Source organism: Notolabrus celidotus, chromosome 8 (genome assembly GCF_009762535.1).
Source record: "Notolabrus celidotus isolate fNotCel1 chromosome 8, fNotCel1.pri, whole genome shotgun sequence".
NCBI lineage: Eukaryota > Metazoa > Chordata > Actinopteri > Labriformes > Labridae > Notolabrus > Notolabrus celidotus.
Window position 1 is genome coordinate 36,023,337 of NC_048279.1, and position 19,453 is coordinate 36,042,789.

A 19,453-nucleotide genomic window follows, 5' to 3' on the forward strand; every position below is an offset into this window, starting at 1 on the left:
CATTAAATCATACTGCAGCTATAGAAACTGAGTTCCTGCTGAGTGATGTGAATGTGTTAAAAACAGGATTAAACTCTGGAGCGATCATTTTTCACGACTTTAAATCAAACATGTTTTTATATTTTATGTGAGGGGGGGAGAAACATCACAAAGTGACTCATACTGTGTTTATTAAAAACCAGAACAAGTAAACAAAGATATATGAAAACAGTACAGTGATGATGATGACAGTAAAATGGATCATTGATCAGTTTCATGGATACAAACACGTCTTCTTTGATTTATTTAACATTTCTCATCGTTTATTTCTCTCAAAGATAAATTTGAGCTCTACAAAGCGGAGCTTGGACAAACAGAATTTGATATTAATCAGTTTATTCATCAATCTTTTATCTATACGACTCATCCTGATCAGCCAATCACAGCGGTCACTGAGTGAGAGGCGGGGTTACACCCGGACAGGTCACTGGCCCATCACAGGGCGGACACAAAGACCACCAACCACACACACCGTGCTGCGTTTAGGTGCATCAGTTCATTACAAATGTCTGAGGTTTTTTAGAGTTCTCCAACAACTAATGAGCACCTGAAAGCATCACGATGTGTTTAAGGAAGGAAACTGCAGATCTTTCCAAAGTAAAAGCCTGAGTGACTCAGAAAACTAACAAAATAAAAGACAAATATTAAAATGTGAATAATTTGATAAAAACAAAAAGGTTAAAACTTAAACAAAAACTCAAAATAAGACTACGAATTCTATATAGGACTACAAAAATAACGTGTCCATGGATCTCTGATCAGCTGATCGTCTCCGTGGATCTCTGATCAGCTGGTCACAGCTCATCGTCCTTCATCACTGAAAGAAAATGACATCATCAGATATTCAAGTTTTTAAGTCGTATGAAGTTGGTGAGGAAACATTCTCACGTCAGAGCGATGTTCTTTCTTTTGTTTGTTTATTTAAACATGATGATCGATTTAAATATTTATCAAAACGTTAAAAATAATGAAGTCAAAGTTTGAAAGTTTGAGCTTTAAAAAGAGGAGACAATGTTTCTGTTAAATGTGGTCTGACTTGGTCCAGTAGGGGGAGCTGTGGAGTTAAAGAGGCGGCCTCAGAGTCTAACAGTAACTGCTGCAGAGACTCTTTGGTGAACATTCAGTCGTTACTCTCGTTTGTTGTGTTTCTGAAGTTCTCTGTAGTTTGTCCTGTTTGTTGTTTTATGCTGTCGTGTTGTTGTGTTGTTTTAAAGGTGACATATTCTGCTCTTTTTCATCAACATATACTGGTCTAAGAGGTCCCCAAAACATGTCTTTAAAGTTTATTGCTCATAAAAACTCTTTGAAATCAGATTTTGGTCTGCCTGTAAACCCCTCTTCTTCAGCCCTGCTCAGAACAGGCTGTTTTCTGTGTCTGTGCCTTTAAATGAGAATGAGCTCTCTGACCACGCCCCCTCAGGAAGTGGGTGTGGCCTCGGCTGTCCAGCACGTCGATCTAATGTTTACATGTTGGCTGAATATACACGGCTGCTCACAGACCCGCGTTACTTCAACCCTCTGAATCTGATCCAGAATCTGATCCTGACGGAGAGGCGCCTGCAGCAGGACCTTTCTGAACCATTGGTCACAGATTTAGTGTTTCTTGTTGTTTTATTTGTCAGCATGTCGACGTGTGTCTTGGTACACAGCTACAGACATGTAGCTATGTGGCTATGCTAACTAGCGCTAGCACTTTTCCATGATAAATAAAAATCATCCACTAAATCTTCAAATCTGCAGACGTGGGGAGTCAAAGCGACCTTTGTGTTTATTAAGACAGCCTACAACTAGCATGCCTCCCTCCTAAGCTCCTTGTTAGCACACATGTGTGCAGGGAATGAAAAACGGAGGAGGGGTTGAGTTGTATTTTATACAGTCTATGGGCTGAACAAGCTCCGAGCTCTGACTTCCTGTTACAGACCGGATGGCGTTGTGACGTATGAAAAACACTGAAAACTGAAACGGCTGGTTTCAGCACACATTTACAGAAAGGTGGAGAAATCAGAACAGGGGCAGAATGGAGTCTTTTACTTTTCAGGGGGTTTGTAGACAGGGACACATATTTCAGGGAGAGAACCATTAAAAAGTCCAGTTTGCATGATATGTCACCTTTAAGTTGTCGTGTTTGTTGTTTTAAGTTATTGTGTTTTGTTTTGTTTTTTGTCGTGTTTGTTGATCTGACTGCGGCGTATTTTGTTGTCATGTTTACCTTTCTTGACAGTGATGTCATCGATGGACTCAACCAGGTGAATGGATCCGACAGCTGAAGCTTCTCCTTTGGAGTTGGCGGCGTGACATTCGTACGATCCTTCTTCTTCTTTGGTCAGAGGGGAGATCTAACAGGAAACAGAGCTGTTACTGTCGAGCACACCGAGATAGACAGACAGACAGACAGACAGACAGACAGACAGACAGACAGACAGACAGACAGACAGACAGACAGACAGACAGACAGACAGACAGATAGATAGATAGATAGATAGACGTACGAGCACCCAGCCGGTCACTTCGTGTTTTTCGGGTCCTCCTCTCGTCTGAATCGCCAGATTGTCCCGATCTCCAGGAAGAAGCTCCATCCTCTTTCTCCCAGTGAGGACCTGAGTGAAAACAACATCTTCATCATCCAGAGTCTTTTTTTAGCAGCTCTTCTTTTGAAATGTTTACTTTTATAAACACACGTTAGTAATCATTTCCTATCAATCGAGCGGCAGCCTCTGATTGGTCGGTTTGTTTCAGATATCAGATAAAACCACCTCTAGTGTCCTCAAGTCTCTCAGAAGTTCAACTTTAATTTCCTAATTTGTTTCCTGTTTGATCTCGAGCGGACTCTTATTGTTTCAAACAGGAAGCAGGAAGTGAGCCAAACAGGAAGCCCGGGTGGGAGGGGGTCACTGAGTTATCTGCCTGACTTCATCTTTAGACCGACTTTAAGACTTCTGTTTCAAGGACGGAGATCGCTCACCTTTTTCCAGGTGAGCACAGGTGTGGGCACGCCCACTGCCTCACAGCTCAGGTACACCTGAGAGCCACTCACGTTGTAGACCTCACCTGGAGGAGTGACGATGACCGGAGCTGCAGACAGACAGACAGACAGACAGGTGAACATACAGACAGACAGACAGACAGACAGACGGGTAGACAGACAGACAGGCAGGCAGAGAGAGACAGACAGACAGACAGACAGACAGATAGGCAGAGAGACAGACAGACAGACGGGCAGAGAGACAGACAGGCAGACAGACAGACAGATAGGCAGACAGACAGACGGGCAGAGAGACAGAGAGACAGACAGGCAGACAGGCAGACAGAGAGGCAGAGAGACAGACGGGTGGAGAGACAGACAGACAGACAGAGAGGCAGAGAGACAGACGGGCAGAGAGACAGACAGGCAGAGAGACAGACAGGCAGAGAGACAGACGGGCAGAGAGACAGACAGACAGGCAGGCAGAGAGACAGACAGGCAGACAGACAGGCAGACAGACAGACAGAGGCAGAGAGACAGACGGGTGGAGAGACAGACTGGCAGAGAGAGAGACAGACAGGCAGGCAGAGAGACAGACAGACAGGCAGGCGGACAGAGAGACAGACAGACAGACAGACAGAGAGACAGACGGGTGGAGAGACAGACTGGCAGAGAGACAGACGGGTATTTGGGGTTATTAGAATCAGGGATGGAGGTTTTGAGGGGAAGTTTCCACTTGAATGTGAAACAGGATGAAACAAGTCGCAGGAATCCTCCGAGAGAAAATCCTCAGTGACCTCAGAGGAATTCAGTTCAGTCTGACCTCAGTTTGTTCTGAGCGTGCTCAGTGAGGTTCTGAGCATGCTCAGTGAGGTTTTTCATGAAGGAAGAATTCGGTGTTTTTTTAGAGGGATGAAGGAGGATCATCATCGTCAGAGAGAGTTAGAGTCAGAGAGCCTCACAGCAGAATAACATGTCCAAACACACACACACATACAGAGAAACACACACACACACACACACACACACACACACACACACACACACACACACACACACAGAGAAACACAGAGAAACACACACAGAAACACACAGACACACACAGACACACATAAACACACACAAACAGAGAGAAAAACACACACACACACACACACACACACCTGTGTCTCAGTCTCACCTGTCTCAGTCTCACCTGTGGGTCTCAGTCTCAGTCTCATGTCTCTACTGTGGGTCAGTCTCAGTCTCATGTCTCACCTGTGGGTCTTAGTCTCACCTGGGTCTCAGTCTCATGTCTCACCTGTGGGTCTTAGTCTCACCTGGGTCTCAGTCTCATGTCTCACCTGTGTCTCAGTCTCAGTCTCATGTCTCACCTGTGGGTCTCAGTCTCACCTGGGTCTCAGTCTCACCTGGGTCTCAGTCTCACCTGGATCTCTGTCTCACCTGTGGGTCTCAGTCTCAGTCTCATGTCTCACCTGTGGGTCTCAGTCTCACCTGTGTCAGTCTCACCTGTGGGTCTCAGTCTCACCTGTGGGTCTCAGTCTCATGTCTGGGTCTCAGTCTCACCTGTGGGTCTTAGTCTCACCTGTGGGTCTCAGTCTCATGTCTCACCTGTGTCAGTCTCACCTGTGGGTCTCAGTCTCACCTGTGGGTCTCAGTCTCACCTGTGGGTCTCAGTCTCATGTCTCACCTGTGGGTCTCAGTCTCACCTGTGGGTCTCAGTCTCACCTGTGGGTCTCAGTCTCATGTCTCACCTGTGGGTCTCAGTCTCACCTGTGGGTCTCAGTCTCACCTGTGGGTCTCAGTCTCATGTCTCACCTGTGGGTCTCAGTCTCACCTGTGGCGCAGCGTCCCTTGTTCTGGATGGTGATGGGTTCTTTGCCCTCGGTCTCGACTGTCAGGCTGGCTCTCTTCAGGTCGCAGCCGCTCCGGTATGTGGTCCCGTCGGTCCCGCAGACCTCGTAGTTGCTCTTGCAGACGCAGACCCCCAGCTTTCTCTTCTTGTCCTCGACGCTCTTGACGCACTCCAGCCCGGATCCGCAGCGGCGCGCTGCGGCGCGGCGGCCACCGCACAGCTCTCCATCCGCCGCGGCGCACACGGAGCAGCAGCCGCACGCGTCCATCAGAGAGCCCGCCTGGCAGCCCTCTGTAGGGAGGGGGGCGCACTGATCCGGGTCACATGGTCCACAACCTGGACCCGCAGAAACCGGGACCGAGAGGAGCGCCAGAACCGGAAGCAGAAAGAGTAGAGTCTTCATGGTGATGAGGTCTTTGATATGGAGTGTTTGAAACAAGTCCTGGTTTGTGCTGGGTCCTGGTCGCGGCTGGGTCCTGGTCTGAGCTCTAAGTGGAGGCTGAGAGCTGTCTCAAGCAGCTCGCCCCGCCCCCCTCAGCTGATTGGTCAGAGTTAGACTGAAGTCTTTAGTTCCAGGAACAATAATATGTGCAGAAATAATTTAGTGATCAAAAACAATAAAATCTTACTTTTAAACTTTGTGCTCATTTCCGGTTTTATGTTTCAAATAGTGATGAATCTCTGAGAGCTTCTGAACATGAAATGACTGTATTTATATTAATTATTATTATTATTATTATTACTAGTCACTGAAAGTCAAATCAGACTTCAATCAGCTGTTCACAAGGATCCATAAACACTGACAGTGACCGCCTGAGACTCAAGGCAGCTATTATTCAGACATAACTAACACCTGTGTAATCTCTCACCTCACTACTCCACAAACACTCTGAGATTTAAACATCTCCAAAAAACTAAACATCAAATCTTTTTTAAAGGATTTTATAGAAATGTAAATAAATAATCAGTTTATTAGTAAAAATCTTGAAAAAAGCAACAAAGAAAAGTGAATGCAGACCCAGCAATGTGTGCATGTCACCAATAAGAGATTGTTATGTTGATAAAGTGATGTTGAAATGTTAAATGATCTAATAATGTTGATAAACTGGGGATTAAATGTCTATCTTAAACTCTTGGAATGTTTCAGTCGGTCAGTGGGAAAACAGTAAACAGGAAATATTTCAAGGCAGAGGTCAAATTTAATCTTCCTGTATTTGTTCAAACTGTGTTCACATGGAGCAGGAAGTTACACACACACACACACACACACACACACACACAGAGCATATTTCATTTGTGTATTTACAGCAGGAGTACACTTGTATAACATCAGACTTCATCAGTTCACATTCAGAGCAGTGATTCTTTTAACAGGATCAAATGTCATGAGCTGTTCCAAACAGGCTGCAGTATTTGTTGATTTAGTCACAGTACGTTCAGTATTTGTTTACAGTACTCTGTAGTATTTGTTTACAGTACTCTGCAGTATTTGTTTACAGTACTCTGTAGTATTTATTTGAAGTACTTGTTGGTGAAGGCAGACAGCAGGTCTCGGTACGGGGACTCAGATCTTTGAGTTCTCAGTCTGAGGATTTTGTGGACCGTCGGAGATCGAAGGAGAAGGTTGTGACTGAACCCGACCAGGCTGGAGACAAACCAGTACAGAGCCATGGACTGTGTGTGTGTGTGTGTGTGTTAGTGTGTGTGTGTGTGTGTGTGTGTGTGTGTGTGTGTGTGTGTGTGTGTGTGTGTGTGTGTGGAGGGGGTAAAAACAACAGGGTGTGTGTTAGTGACTCAGAGACAGTGAAACTAAAACATCAACATGTAGATTTAAAGATTTCTATTGATGAATAAAAACGTCTCTGTGACGTCATGAATAAAGGTTTCATTGCTGGTCAGTCTTAATTTCTGGTCCTGGTTCAGGACTAGTCCTGGCTCAGGTAAAGTCCTGGTCCAGGTGCGTGTCCCAGCAGCAGCATGTTTTCTGCATGTTGGCTGATAAACGTGTCTGAATGTGTTTAATCTGATGAAGGAGTTCAGGAATGTCAGACACACCTGAGCATGTTTCAGAAAACACACCTGAGGCCAGACTCTGAACCTGAACCTGGTCTCCATCTGTACTTCTAAACCTGAAGCAGGTCTCCATCTGTACCTCTAAACCTGAACCAGGTCTCCATCTGTACCCTCTAAACCTGAACCTGGTCTCCATCTGTACTTCTAAACCTGAACCAGGTCTCCATCTGTACCCTCTAAACCTGAACCAGGTCTCCATCTGTACCTCTAAACCTGAACCAGGTCTCCATCTGTACCCTCTAAACCTGAACCTGGTCTCCATCTGTACCCTCTAAACCAGAACCAGGTCTCCATCTGTACCTCTAAACCTGAACCAGGTCTCCATCTGTACCCTCTAAACCTGAAGCAGGTCTCCATCTGTACCCTCTAAACCAGAACCAGGTCTCCATCTGTACCTCTAAACCTGAACCAGGTCTCCATCTGTACCCTCTAAACCAGAACCAGGTCTCCATCTGTACCCTCTAAACCTGAACCAGGTCTCCATCTGTACCTCTAAACCTGAACCAGGTCTCCATCTGTACCCTCTAAACCAGAACCAGGTCTCCCTCTGTACCCTCTAAACCAGAACCAGGTCTCCATCTGTACCCTCTAAACCAGAACCAGGTCTCCATCTGTACTTCTAAACCTGAACCAGGTCTATTTATACACCCTCTAAACCTGAACCAAGTCTCCATCTGTACCCTCTAAACCAGAACCAGGTCTCCATCTGTACTTCTAAACCTGAACCAGGTCTATATCTACACCCTCTAAACCTGAACCATGTTCCCATATGTAGTTGTAAACCTGAACCGGGTCTTCATCTACACCCTTTTAAACCTGAACCAGGTCTTCATCTACACCCTCTAAACCTGAACCAGGTCTATTTATACACCCTCTAAACCCAAACTAGGTCTTCATCTGTACCCTCTAAACCAGAACCAGGTCTCCATCTGAATCTCTAAACCTGAACCAGGTCTCTCCTTTATTGTATTGTATTTACTGACTGTATTTTCTGACTGTATTTTCTGACTGCTTTTACTGACTGTATTTACTGACTGTATTTATAGACTGTATTTACTGACTGTATTTTCTGACTGTATTTTCTGACTGCTTTTACTGACTGTATTTACTAACTTACTGTATTTACTGACTGTATTTACTAACTTACTGTATTTACTGACTGTATTTACTGACTGTATTTACTGACTGCTTTTACTGACTGTATTTACTGACTGACTGTATTTATTTACTGACTGACTGTATTTATAGACTGTATTTACTGACTGTATTTATAGACTGTATTTACTGACTGTATTTACTGACTGTATTTATTGACTGTATTTACTGACTGTATTTATTGACTGTATTTACTGACTGTATTTACTGACTGTATTTATTTACTGACTGTATTTACTGACTGACTGTATTTATTGACTGTATTTACTGACTGTATTTTCTGACTGTTTTTACTGACTGACTGTATTTATTGACTGTATTTACTGACTGTATTTATAGACTATTTATTGACTGACTGTATTTATAGACTGTATTTATTGACTGACTGTATTTACTGACTGTATTTACTGACTGTATTTATAGATTGTATTTACTGACTGACTGTATTTACTGACTGTATTTACAGACTGTATTTACTGACAGACTGTATTTACTGACTGTATTTATAGATTGTATTTACTGACTGTATTTATAGATTGTATTTACTGACTGTATTTACAGACTGTATTTACTGACTGACTGTATTTACTGACTGTATTTACTGACTGTATTTACTGACTGTATTTATTGACTGTATTTATTGACTGTATTTACTGACTGTATTTTCTGACTGTATTTACTCACTGTATTTATAGATTGTATTTACCGATTGTATTTACTGACTATATTTACTGACTGTATTTATTGACTGTATTTATTTACTGACTGTATTTATTTACTGACTGTATTTACTGACTGTATTTTCTGACTGTATTTACTCACTGTATTTACCGATTGTATTTTCTGACTGTATTTTCTGACTGTATTTACCGACTGTATTTACTGACTGTATTTATTTACTGACTGTATTTATTTACTGACTGTATTTACTGACTGTATTTTCTGACTGTATTTACCGACTGTATTTACTGACTGTATTTATTTACTGACTGTATTTATTTACTGACTGTATTTACTGACTGTATTTAATGACTGTATTTTCTGACTGTATTTACCGACTGTATTTATTTACTGACTGTTTTTACTCACTGAGGGGACTGTTGCGGCGACGGGGATCATCAGGACTGAAATCGTTCGAATGAAATTCGTCAGAAACTTCTGGAAACGCGTCGGGTCGACCCGCTGGAGAGAAAACACCTTAAATTGAAGAAAGGTGACATCATCAGGTGAGGTGACATCATCAGGTGAGGTGACATCATCAGGTGAGGTGACATCATCAGGTCAGTTGACATCATCAGGTGAGGTGACATCATCAGGTCATGTGACATCATCAGGTGAGGTGACGTCATCAAATGATCACACTGACCTCTACGATGAGCAGGTTTGTGAGTCCGAGGCAGACCGGTAGGATCCAGGTAGAGTCCGGTGCAGTGAGGTTGGGGAACCACAGCGCTCCCCCTGCCGCCAGACCGGAGTGTTGTGCTGCAGAGACCAGAACAAGAAGAATCAAGACCTGGGCCAGGAACAAACCAAGTACTGGTCTATGCCTAAACAAGTTCTGGGTAAGGACAAGACTAGTTCTAAAGAACAGTCCTGGTCCTGAGCCAAGTCCTGTTTCTGGACCTAAGTAGGGTCAATATGGACTTATTACATGGTCCAGTTTTAGGTTGCTGAACTTGCCAAGAACCAGTGTACTGAACTGGTCCAGACTGTGTGCAGGCTTACTGGACTGATCAAGACTCAGGTTTCTGAGGGCAAAGGATAGGCTGATCCACAAGGGGAGCTGGACCCAGACCAGTAGACTGGCTTTGAAGGGGTGACAGTTGTCCCGGATGTAGAGCTGAGAGACCAGACGACGCAGATTCTTCTTGAACTGGAACCTGAACACATAGGAACACAAAGACCTGTGACCTGGTTCTACACAGAACCTGGACTCTTTGAGGACGAGCAGTGGTTCTTGTTGGTTTGTTTACCTGCTCTGTTTCTCCGTCCAGCCTCTCTCTCTTGCTCGGACTGAGACTTCATATTTGAGTCTCTTGGCGAGTTCAGAGACCTCCGCCTTCAGGGCCTCCACCTGTGAACACATGGAGGTCACTATGAAGCACTTTACAGGACCCAATCAGAGGCAAGCATTCTGATTAATGATCACTCTAACACCTGTCGGACTTCCTGTCTGACTTCCTGTCTGTAGCTCGCAGCTGATTGGTTCATTGACACGTGTGTCAGATTTGTAGTTTCACCTTTAAAGCCGCTGGTCTTTGTAGTTTTTATCAAACAGGAAGTAAAGGGTCTGTGTTTGATGAATCCACAGGTTGAGATCTGAGTGTGTGTAGCAGGACGGTGAATCTGAACCCTCTAAAACTGAACCAGGTCTCCCCCTGTACCCTCTGAACCTGAACCAGGTCTCCATCTGTACCCTCTAAACCTGAACCAGGTCTCCATCTGTAACTCTAAACCTGAACCAGGTCTCCCCCTGTGCCCTCTATATCAGAACCAGGTCTCCATCTGTAACTCTCAACCTGAACCAGGTCTCTATCTGTGAACCCCTAAACCAGAACCAGGTCTCCATCTGTGAACCCCTAAACCAGAACCAGGTCTCCCCCTGTACCCTCTAAACCTGAACTAGGTCTCCATCTGAACCCTCTAAACCTGAACCAGGTCTACATCTGAACCCTCTAAAATTGAACGAGGTCTACATCTGTACCACTAAACTTTAACCAGGTTTCCATCTACACCCTCTAAATCAGAACCAGGTCTACATCTGAACCTCTAAACCTTAACTCTCCTTTATCGGCTGATTGTGTGTGTGTAGCAGGACGATGTGTGTCTGTGTGTAGCAGGAGGATGTGTGTGTGTGTGTGTGTGGCAAGACGGTGTGTGTGTTGCAGGACGGTGTGTGTGTAGCAGGACCGTGTGTGTGTGTAGCAGGACGGTGTGTGTGTTGCAGGACGGTGTGTGTGTTGCAGGACGGTGTGTGTGTAGCAGGATGGTGTGTGTGTTGCAGGACGGTGTGTGTGTAGCAGGACGGTGTGTGTGTGTGTGTGTGTGTGTGTAGCAGGACGGTGTGTGTGAAAGAAACAGAGTGTGTGAAAAAGCTAAGAGATCATTGGTGATGGTTTTGTTGAAGCATGTCGCCCCCTGCTGGAGACTTTTTACACGACAGCCAAACTACATAGAGCGTCTAATGGACAAAGTTATGAGTTTTGCCCAAATAAGGGCGTGGCTGACTTGATTGACAGGAACACTGTAGCTGTTGGCGAGGAGGCTGAAGCCCCGCCTCTTTACCTCACAGTAGCTTGACTGAAGTTTGGTTGAGTCCCCGTTTTGTAACCCTTACCTTGGCGATGATGACCATCTGGTAGGCGGCGAGCGGCAGAGTGACGAGCGTTCTGACTGACAGCGTCGCCACGATGATGCTAGACCACCACGGCAGCCCGCTCACCTGCTGCACGCTCACCAGGAAGTGCTCACACAGGTGGACCAGAGCCGAGTCCGACACAACGCTGTACCAGCCGGCTGATCCTTCATCACCTGCAACACCTGAGAACCCCCTCGCTCCTGAACCCGTCCAGACACCTGAGAACCTCCTCACTCCTGAACCCGTCCAGACACCCGAGAACCTCCTCACTCCTGAACCTGTCCAGACACCTGACAGGTTCCTGAGTCCTGGAGCCCACGGGGCACCTGACAGGTCCCTGAATCCTGACGCCGCAAGGGCACCTGACTGGTCCCTGATTCCTGACGCCGTCGGGGCACCTGACAGGTCCCTGAGTCCTGATGCTGTCCAGACACCTGACAGGTCCCCGAGTCCTGACGCCGTAGGGGCACCCGACAGGTCCCTGAGTCCTGATGCCATTGGGGCACCTGACAGCTCCCTGAGTCCTGACACCAATGGGGCACCTGACTGGTCCCTGAGTCCTGACGCCGTCCAGACACCGGACAGGTCCCTGACAGGTACCCTCTTGAGCCTGCATGATGGGAGTCCAGCAGAAAGAGGTGCAGAGAGACTGTGAGCAGGTGAAGGTGACTCTCTGTGAACTGGGGAAAAACTGAATCCTTGTCCAGAAAAGTCCAGGGGGCGGGGCTTCAGGAGGCGGGGCTTCAGGACACAGGACCTTATTAACCCCCCCGCAATCACCATGGTAACCTGTCCTGAAACAGATAGAGGGGACAGGTAGGACAGGTAGGACAGGTATTCAAACACAAAAAACTACAAAACAATAACAGAACCGCCTTTAGATCCTCATCACCAGAGTCCAGTTCACTGACCCAGAACATACAGACCAGAACAGATAATAACAGACCTTAACAGACCAGCCCAGACCAGCATAGACCTTGTGTCTGGTCTGGTGGACCCTCAGCATTAAGAGGGTTTAAATCCAGTCTGTAGTCCCCTGGTTACCTTACAGTTGAATGTACCTGTGTGACGTGAGCCGTCAGGTGACCTGGACCCTGTTCTTGGAGGAGTTCCTGTGAGGGGGATCCGACCCTTATTCAGGTTTTATTGCTCCTTCACCTTTACCTCCTCCAGCGGCAGGAAGCAGCCTGTCGCACGAATGTGACGTCACACTGTTTATCCCTCGTGTCGTGGAGATATGACGTCTTAAAATAAAATCTGAAATAATGAATCCCTAAATTAGAAACATTGTTATTGATGTTTAAAGATATACATGATGGTTTGATGTGGTTTTAAACTGCTGATGGATTTTTATAAACCAGGAAACCACCACGAGAATCAAACCGGAAACAGACAGACTCTTCCTTCACAATAAGAGACTGAGACACAGAAAGGCAGTGACAGTTTTAAAATATATTTCTATTGCTTTTTTTTAAGTATAGTATAAATGTTTTTAATCAATGTCACGTGTAAAAGAAAGATTCATGTGATTTTAAACTGTTTTATTCACAGACTTTACTTCTGATTATTAATGTTTGATCATTTTTAATTTAGCTAGTCTATCTCAAGATGTTTTTATACACACAGCTCTATTAGGCAGCCTAATCAGATCAGCTGTATCATATTTATTATTTATCTGTAATAACCTGTGAAATCTAATTTTAATCTATTTCACAGATTAGCTCCAGTTGTCCTTTAAAACTGACAGATTTAATTCATTTCATTTCATTTTAATTTGATGCTCAGACCATGATCAAATGGTATATGGAGCCGCAAACAGAACATAAATTACAAATAAAAAAACAATATAATGATGGCACACTGCATGGCTGAAGTACAGCAGATCTTACTTAAAGGTGACATATCATGCAAAATTGAATTTTTAATGGTTCTCTACCTGAAATATGTGTCCCTGTCTACAAACCCCCCGAGAATGAAAAAAATCCATTCTGCCCCTGTTCTGATTTCTCCACCTTTCTGTAAATGTATGTGAAACCAGCCGTTTCAGACTTCAGTGTTTTTGTTACGTAACAACAATATCCGGTCTGTCACGGAGTCAGAGCTCGGAGCTTGTTCAGCCCATAGACTGTATAAAATAATACTGAATCCCTCCTCCGTTTTTCATTACCTGCACAAATGTGTGCTAACAAGGAGCTTAGGAGGGAGGCATGCTAGTTGTAGGCTGTCTTAATAAACACAAAGGTCGGTTTGACTCCCCACGTCTGCAGATTTGAAGATATAGTGGATGATTTTTATTTATCATGGATAAGTGCTAGCGCTAATTAGCATAGCCACATAGCTACATGTTCGTAGCTGTGTACCAAGACACACGTCTACATACTGATAAATAAAACAACAAGAAACACTAAATCTATGACCAATCCTTCAGAAAGGTCCTGCTGCCTTTCTGGCAGAGGTCGGTTTTACTCCCGTGGTCTGCAGATTTGAAGATCTAGTGGAGGATTTTTATTTATCATGGATAAGTGCTAGCGCTAGTTAGCATAGCCACATAGCTACATGTTGGTAGCTGTGTACCAAGACACACGTCTACATACTGATAAATAAAACAACAAGAAACACTAAATCTATGACCTATCCTTCAGAAAGGTCCTGCTACAGGCGCCTCTCCGTCAGGATCAGATTCAGAGGGTTGAAGTAACGTGATCTCTTAGCAGCCGTTTATATTCAGCCAACATGTAAACATTAGATCAACGTGCTGGAGAGCCGAGGCACATCCACTTCCTGAGGGGGCGTGGTCAGAGAGAAAACAGAGTGTTCTGATGAGGACTGAAGAAGAGGGCTTTTCAGGCAGACCAAAATCTGATTTCAAAGTGTTTTTTTGAGCATAAACTTTAAAGACATGTTTTGGGGACCTCTCAGACCAATATATGTTGATGAAAAAAGCGTGATATGTCCCCTTTAAACCATGGAAGGACATTCTTCAGAAAAGCCCCTAATTTACAGATAACTTTCGGCTTATCTGATTGCAAAAGTAGAATTAATTTAAACACAGAGGGACATTTTAAATAATACTTTGGTATCAACCTGTCTCTATAACTCAGAATGCTTGTGTTCCTGCATTCAAATAGAATATGGTACTCATCACCCACACGATTATCATGACAGAGATTACAAATCCTCTGTTTTCTATCCAGGCCTTTAAACCGTCCAGTGGCCTTAGGGATCCTGGTGTTATTCATTCTAAAATTACAGATAGCCTGTCTATACTTCTGGTTTTCAAATAACAAATATTTTACTAGTTTTACATCTCGTTTAAATTGTACATATAAATCACATGATGTCATTTTATCCAGTTCACCTTGCCACTTTTGCAGAAACTGATCTCTAAGCCTCTGTTCAACAGTTCGTCTAAGCCAGTTAATGTTGTTACACTGCTGTGTGATCCAGAGGTAAGACAGGTATCTGTTTAACCTTTAAACCCTATGGTGATACATAGGCACCTGTGTTGTGCAGGTTAAGCAGATAATTATACATAATACGGTTTAACTCTCTTTCTTTACCTGTGATCAACCTCCCCCAATAATTATTTTTATATAACAATTTTTAACTGCAATACAGAGTGGGTATCTTCCCAGCTCCCCATACACCATTTTATTGCAGGTTATCATTTTAACAAGTGTCAAGGTTCTTTAAAATACATTTTAAAAAATATCAAAATGTTTGAATATGTGATTTAAATGAATCAGTGTTTTAACTAAGAGTGTCAGCAGGGTAGACTAGGACCTTTAAACTGAGACCTTCACTCGAGTTCTAACATGTCTTTTTGGAAGCTTTTATTTATTTTATTGTGAAAAGTTGAACCGGAAACGGTGTACTGCAGAATGGTGTTACCGGGGAGATCAGTCCCCTTCCTGTCAGCAGACATGGCGGAGTACAGCCAGGCGGGCCTGCTGGCGGCTCTGCTCCTCTTCACGGCGCTCACAGTGCGAGACGTGTACCTCGGCAGATCCGGCTCACAGCGCGGACACCAGCAGGCCGACGGACCCGGACTCTCCCCGGACCCCCTGCCCGACTCTGAGCCCGGGACGGCGGCCAAACCCTCCCTGTACACCGGGCCCGTGCTCCGGTTCCAGTACTGGTGAGTTAGCTCGGAGGCTAAAGCTAGCTGCTGGCTGCAGAGATGAGCATTGGTTATTTTATTATTCTCATAATTACTATTAATATTAATGAATATAATATTAATTATTATCAATATTAATTATTATTATTATTTTATTTTATTTTAATTAACAACAATATTAAAAAGATAATAATATAATTAATTTAAACATTTTTATAATAATTGTTAACAATATTATTATTATCATTATTATTTTTATTTTTATTAATAAAAATATTAATATGATATTAATAATAATAATAATATGATTAATAGTAATATTAATTAATTTTATTAATATTATTTATAATATTATTAATGCTATTAATTAATTTAATTTTTAAAATAATAATTATTAATAATATTATTATTATTAATATGTTGTTGTTGGTTTTTTTGATCTTTATAATGTATGAAAGGAGAAGGTGTATGAAAAGGTGAACTCAGCAACAAGCCAGGAGGCTACACTGAATTGTACTAAATTAAGATCAATACGAGAGTTTATTAACTAATTCTATCTGTTTCCATCAACTCATGAACCTCAGTGTTATCCTCAGAGACACCTTCAACAGGTGAGCTTTGACCTGCTGTGCTCACCTCTCAGGTGTGTCCTCTTTTGATTTCAGTATCTCCTGAGGTTACAGTAAAGTGTTCCAGGAGTACTCCAGAGCCATCAGCCAGCTGTACCCGGACATCCGCATAGAGGGCGAAAACTACCCCCCAACCACCTTCAACAGGTGAGTTCTGACAGCACTAATTCACCCTGCACAGGTGAGCTCTGACAGCACTAATTCACAGTGCACAGGTGAGCTCTGACAGCACTAATTCACAGTGCACAGGTGAGCTCTGACAGCACTAATTCACCCTGCACAGGTGAGCTCTGTCCACTTGAGACTGACTCAAAAAAACATACACACCCATTCATAGATCTTTACAGCAGAAATAAACATGTTTACAGCCCGGTTCAAAAAACAGTTCAGATCTAACAAGATCATTTTTCTATAGACAAGCTGTGCGGGGGAACTTTTTATAACTATAGAAGGTGAACTTTTTAGAACAGTACAGGGTGACATTTTTATAACGGTACTGGACGGACTTTTTATAACTGCAGAGGGAACTTTTTATAACTGTGCAGAGGGAACTTTTTATAACTGTACGGGGGAACTTTTTATAACTGTGCAGAGGGAACATTTTATAACTGTGCAGAGGGAACCTTTTATAACTGTGCAGAGGGAACTTTTTATAACTGTACGGGGGAACTTTTTATAACTGTGCAGAGGGAACTTTTTATAACTGTGCAGAGGGAACCTTTTATAACTGTGCAGGGGGAACTTTTTAGAACCAAACTGGATGAACTTTTTATAACTGTGCAGAGGGAACTTTTTAGAACTGTACAGGGGAACTTTTTAAAACCGTACTGGATGAACTTTTTATAACTGTGCAGGGGGAACTTTTTAGAACTGTACAGGGGAACTTTTTAAAACCGTACTGGATGAAATTTTTATAACTGTGCAGGGGGAACTTTTTAGAACCGTACTGGATGAACTTTTTATAACTGTACAGGGGGAACTTTTTAGAACTGTGCAGAGGGAACCTTTTATAACTGTGCAGAGGGAACCTTTTATAACTGTGCAGAGGGAACTTTTTATAACTGTACGGGGGAACTTTTTATAACTGTGCAGAGGGAACTTTTTATAACTGTGCAGAGGGAACTTTTTATAACTGTGCAAGATAAACTTTTTAGAACCATACTGGGTGAACTTTTTATAACTGTGCAGAGGGAACTTTTTATAACTGTGCAGGGGGAACTTTTTATAACTGTACGGGGGAACTTTTTAAAACCGTACTGGATGAACTTTTTATAACTGTACAGGGGAATTTTTTATACTTGTTATGGGGGAACTTTTTATAACTACTAGGGGACTTTTTTTACAACTTATGGAGTTCAACGTTTTAACTGTACAACGTGAACGTTAGAACTGAAGGAGATTCACTTTTTAGAACTGTACAGGGTGAACGTTTTAGAACTGTGGGGGGGAATGTTTTATAACTTTACATAGGATGAACTTTTTAATCTGTAGGTGTAAAAATAAGTCAAATAACTTATTTTTACTGATTTTATTTTTACTTATTTTATTTGACTTATTTAAACTTATTCTTGATTGTACTTATGTCTGAGTTGCTGCAACAACCGAATTTCCCCCTGGGGATCAATAGTAATGTCTCATAGCACAGACTTGGATCCACAGACCGCAGCAGGTCCGCAGACAGCAGCCGGTCCACAGAGTCCAGCTGTAACCACAGAGGGACTAGTTAAATCAGTTAAACCAGGTGAACAGGTGTAAACTTGTCTAACCAGTGTTTCCTGTCCTCAGGTATGTGGGGAACCTCTTCTCCTACCTGAAGCTGCTCTCGATCCTCCTCATCGTCAGCGGTCAGAACCCCTTCCTCCTCCTCGGCCTCGACACTCCCCGAGCCTGGACCTGGAGCCAGGACAACAAGGTACCTGCTGCTATGGCAACAGATCTTAAAGAAGGTTACAGTGACAACGGGATGTTGGGATGTTCAACAGGTGACTGTGTTTCAGATCTTCTCGTGTCTGATGGCGTTCTTCCTCTGCAACATGATGGAGACACACTTCCTGTCTACAGGAGCCTTCGAGGTCATGCTGAACGGTGAGTTCTGATTGGTCTACACGGGATGTCACTGAAAGAGGAGGAGGGGAGGGAGGAGGAGGAGGAGGAAGAGGAGAAGGAGGTGATGGAAAAGGAGGGGGAGGTCATGGAAGAGGAGGGGGAGGTTATGATGGAGAATGGGGAGGAGGTGATGGAAGAGGAGGAGATGATGGAGGGAGAGGTGATGGAGGGGGTGTAACAGTGGTTTTGGTTCCCCTCTCAGATGTTCCCCTCTGGTCGAAGCTTCAGTCGGGTCACGTTCCAAACATTCAGGAAATCTTCCAGATCCTCGACAACCACCTGAAGATGAACCAGGTGGATCCCAGGAGCTTCACCTCCACGTAGAGCCACACACAGGTAAGTCAGGACAGAAATAAACAGATACAGGTAAAGGGCACGCAGGTTTTTTGACCTTCTCACCTGTCCTTCTCCTCAGCAGTGCTGCATTCAGGTGTACCGGCTCAGTGGGACGTTTAGCCGCTGGCGTTTATGAAGGTCCAGCCTTAAAGCAGACTCTGCGGGGCCCGGCCGGATGTTACCCGCCACAAAGCGAGCGCTCCCCCTGCGCCGGATCACGGAGCAGCACTACAGTACCCATGATGCACCTGTCAGTTGTTCTCCTCGATGTGTCTGCATCTTTTTGAGTTAATTTATTTAGTTTGATTTTGTTCAGCAGGAAAAGAATCATGCTGCGGTACCTTGTTAGCTTCATGCTAATTTACTGTATGCTAGTTAGCCTCATGCTAATTAGCCGAGGTCTGGGCAGGAAGTTCCGGACAGGAAACTGAAACGCCCTACAAGACGAGTCTGCTATAAATGTTGAATATCATGACATCATCATGACAATATGATGATGTCATGATGATGTCACAACTGAGTTTGTAAAATGTTGGAAACAAAAATAAAGATGGAGGTGAAGAAACCGGCGTGGTTATATTGGTTTAATGATGACATCAACTTAATGCACCTTTATACACCTGTAAACACCTGAAAACATCTGTATATACCTTTATACATCTGCATACACCTGTATACACCTGAAAACATCTGTATATACCTTTATACATCTGCATACACCTTTATACACCTGAAAACACCATTATATACCTTTATACACCTGTATATACCTTACTACACCTGAAAACACCTGTATACACCTGTAAACACCTTTATACAT

The 19,453-nt window shown here is 43.6% G+C and overlaps 3 protein-coding genes across 6 annotated transcripts; 1 reads left to right on the top strand and 2 right to left on the bottom strand.

Annotated features, from left to right (window-relative positions):
• Nucleotides 1-153: 153 nt before the first annotated feature.
• igfbp7 (insulin-like growth factor binding protein 7) lies at nucleotides 154-5,378 on the bottom strand. The gene is made up of 5 exons (XM_034689936.1): nucleotides 4,839-5,378; nucleotides 3,002-3,111; nucleotides 2,529-2,636; nucleotides 2,249-2,375; nucleotides 154-856 (listed from the first exon to the last, which is right to left on the bottom strand). Exons 1-5 carry the CDS (start codon nucleotides 5,257-5,259, stop codon nucleotides 834-836), a joined length of 789 nt encoding a protein of 262 aa, XP_034545827.1. The 5' UTR covers nucleotides 5,260-5,378; the 3' UTR covers nucleotides 154-833.
• A 657-nt stretch (nucleotides 5,379-6,035) lies between these two features.
• LOC117817302 (cytochrome c oxidase assembly protein COX18, mitochondrial) lies at nucleotides 6,036-16,380 on the bottom strand. 3 transcript variants are annotated; one of them, XM_034689922.1, is made up of 8 exons: nucleotides 16,199-16,380; nucleotides 12,504-12,699; nucleotides 11,422-12,231; nucleotides 10,058-10,158; nucleotides 9,810-9,964; nucleotides 9,451-9,566; nucleotides 9,174-9,281; nucleotides 6,036-6,530 (listed from the first exon to the last, which is right to left on the bottom strand). In XM_034689922.1, the coding sequence occupies exons 3-8, from the start codon at nucleotides 12,223-12,225 to the stop codon at nucleotides 6,369-6,371; spliced, it is 1,446 nt and encodes a 481-aa protein (XP_034545813.1). In that variant the 5' UTR covers nucleotides 12,226-12,231; nucleotides 12,504-12,699; nucleotides 16,199-16,380; the 3' UTR covers nucleotides 6,036-6,368. The 3 variants fall into 3 exon arrangements, with proteins under 3 accessions (XP_034545813.1, XP_034545812.1, XP_034545814.1); XM_034689921.1 differs by having other exon boundaries at nucleotides 11,422-12,236; nucleotides 16,199-16,379; XM_034689923.1 differs by lacking the exon at nucleotides 12,504-12,699 and having other exon boundaries at nucleotides 11,422-12,236.
• Nucleotides 15,336-19,199, top strand: selenot2 (selenoprotein T, 2). Of its 2 annotated transcripts, none has more exons than XM_034689939.1 (6): nucleotides 15,336-15,580; nucleotides 16,228-16,338; nucleotides 17,977-18,103; nucleotides 18,189-18,276; nucleotides 18,500-18,633; nucleotides 18,713-19,199. In XM_034689939.1, exons 1-5 carry the CDS (start codon nucleotides 15,366-15,368, stop codon nucleotides 18,619-18,621), a joined length of 663 nt encoding a protein of 220 aa, XP_034545830.1. In that variant the 5' UTR covers nucleotides 15,336-15,365; the 3' UTR covers nucleotides 18,622-18,633; nucleotides 18,713-19,199. The 2 variants fall into 2 exon arrangements, with proteins under 2 accessions (XP_034545830.1, XP_034545829.1); XM_034689938.1 differs by having other exon boundaries at nucleotides 18,716-19,199.
• Nucleotides 19,200-19,453: the final 254 nt, after the last annotated feature.

Bases quoted from the DNA above. Each gene is read 5' to 3' on its own strand.
- LOC117817302 (XM_034689923.1), bottom strand. From the start codon at position 12,225: ATGGTGATTGCGGGGGGGTTAATAAGGTCCTGTGTCCTGAAGCCCCGC. The intron at 10,159-11,421 runs GTAAGGGTTACA...ATGTGTTCACAG, and splicing joins AGATGGTCATCATCGCCAAG to GTGGAGGCCCTGAAGGCGGA. The intron at 9,965-10,057 runs GTAAACAAACCA...CTATGTGTTCAG, and splicing joins TGGACGGAGAAACAGAGCAG to GTTCCAGTTCAAGAAGAATC.
- igfbp7 (XM_034689936.1), bottom strand. From the start codon at position 5,259: ATGAAGACTCTACTCTTTCTGCTTCCGGTTCTGGCGCTCCTCTCGGTC. The intron at 2,376-2,528 runs GTACGTCTATCT...GTTTCCTGTTAG, and splicing joins AAGTGACCGGCTGGGTGCTC to ATCTCCCCTCTGACCAAAGA. The intron at 857-2,248 runs GTAAACATGACA...ATTTTCTTTCAG, and splicing joins TGACATCACTGTCAAGAAAG to TGATGAAGGACGATGAGCTG.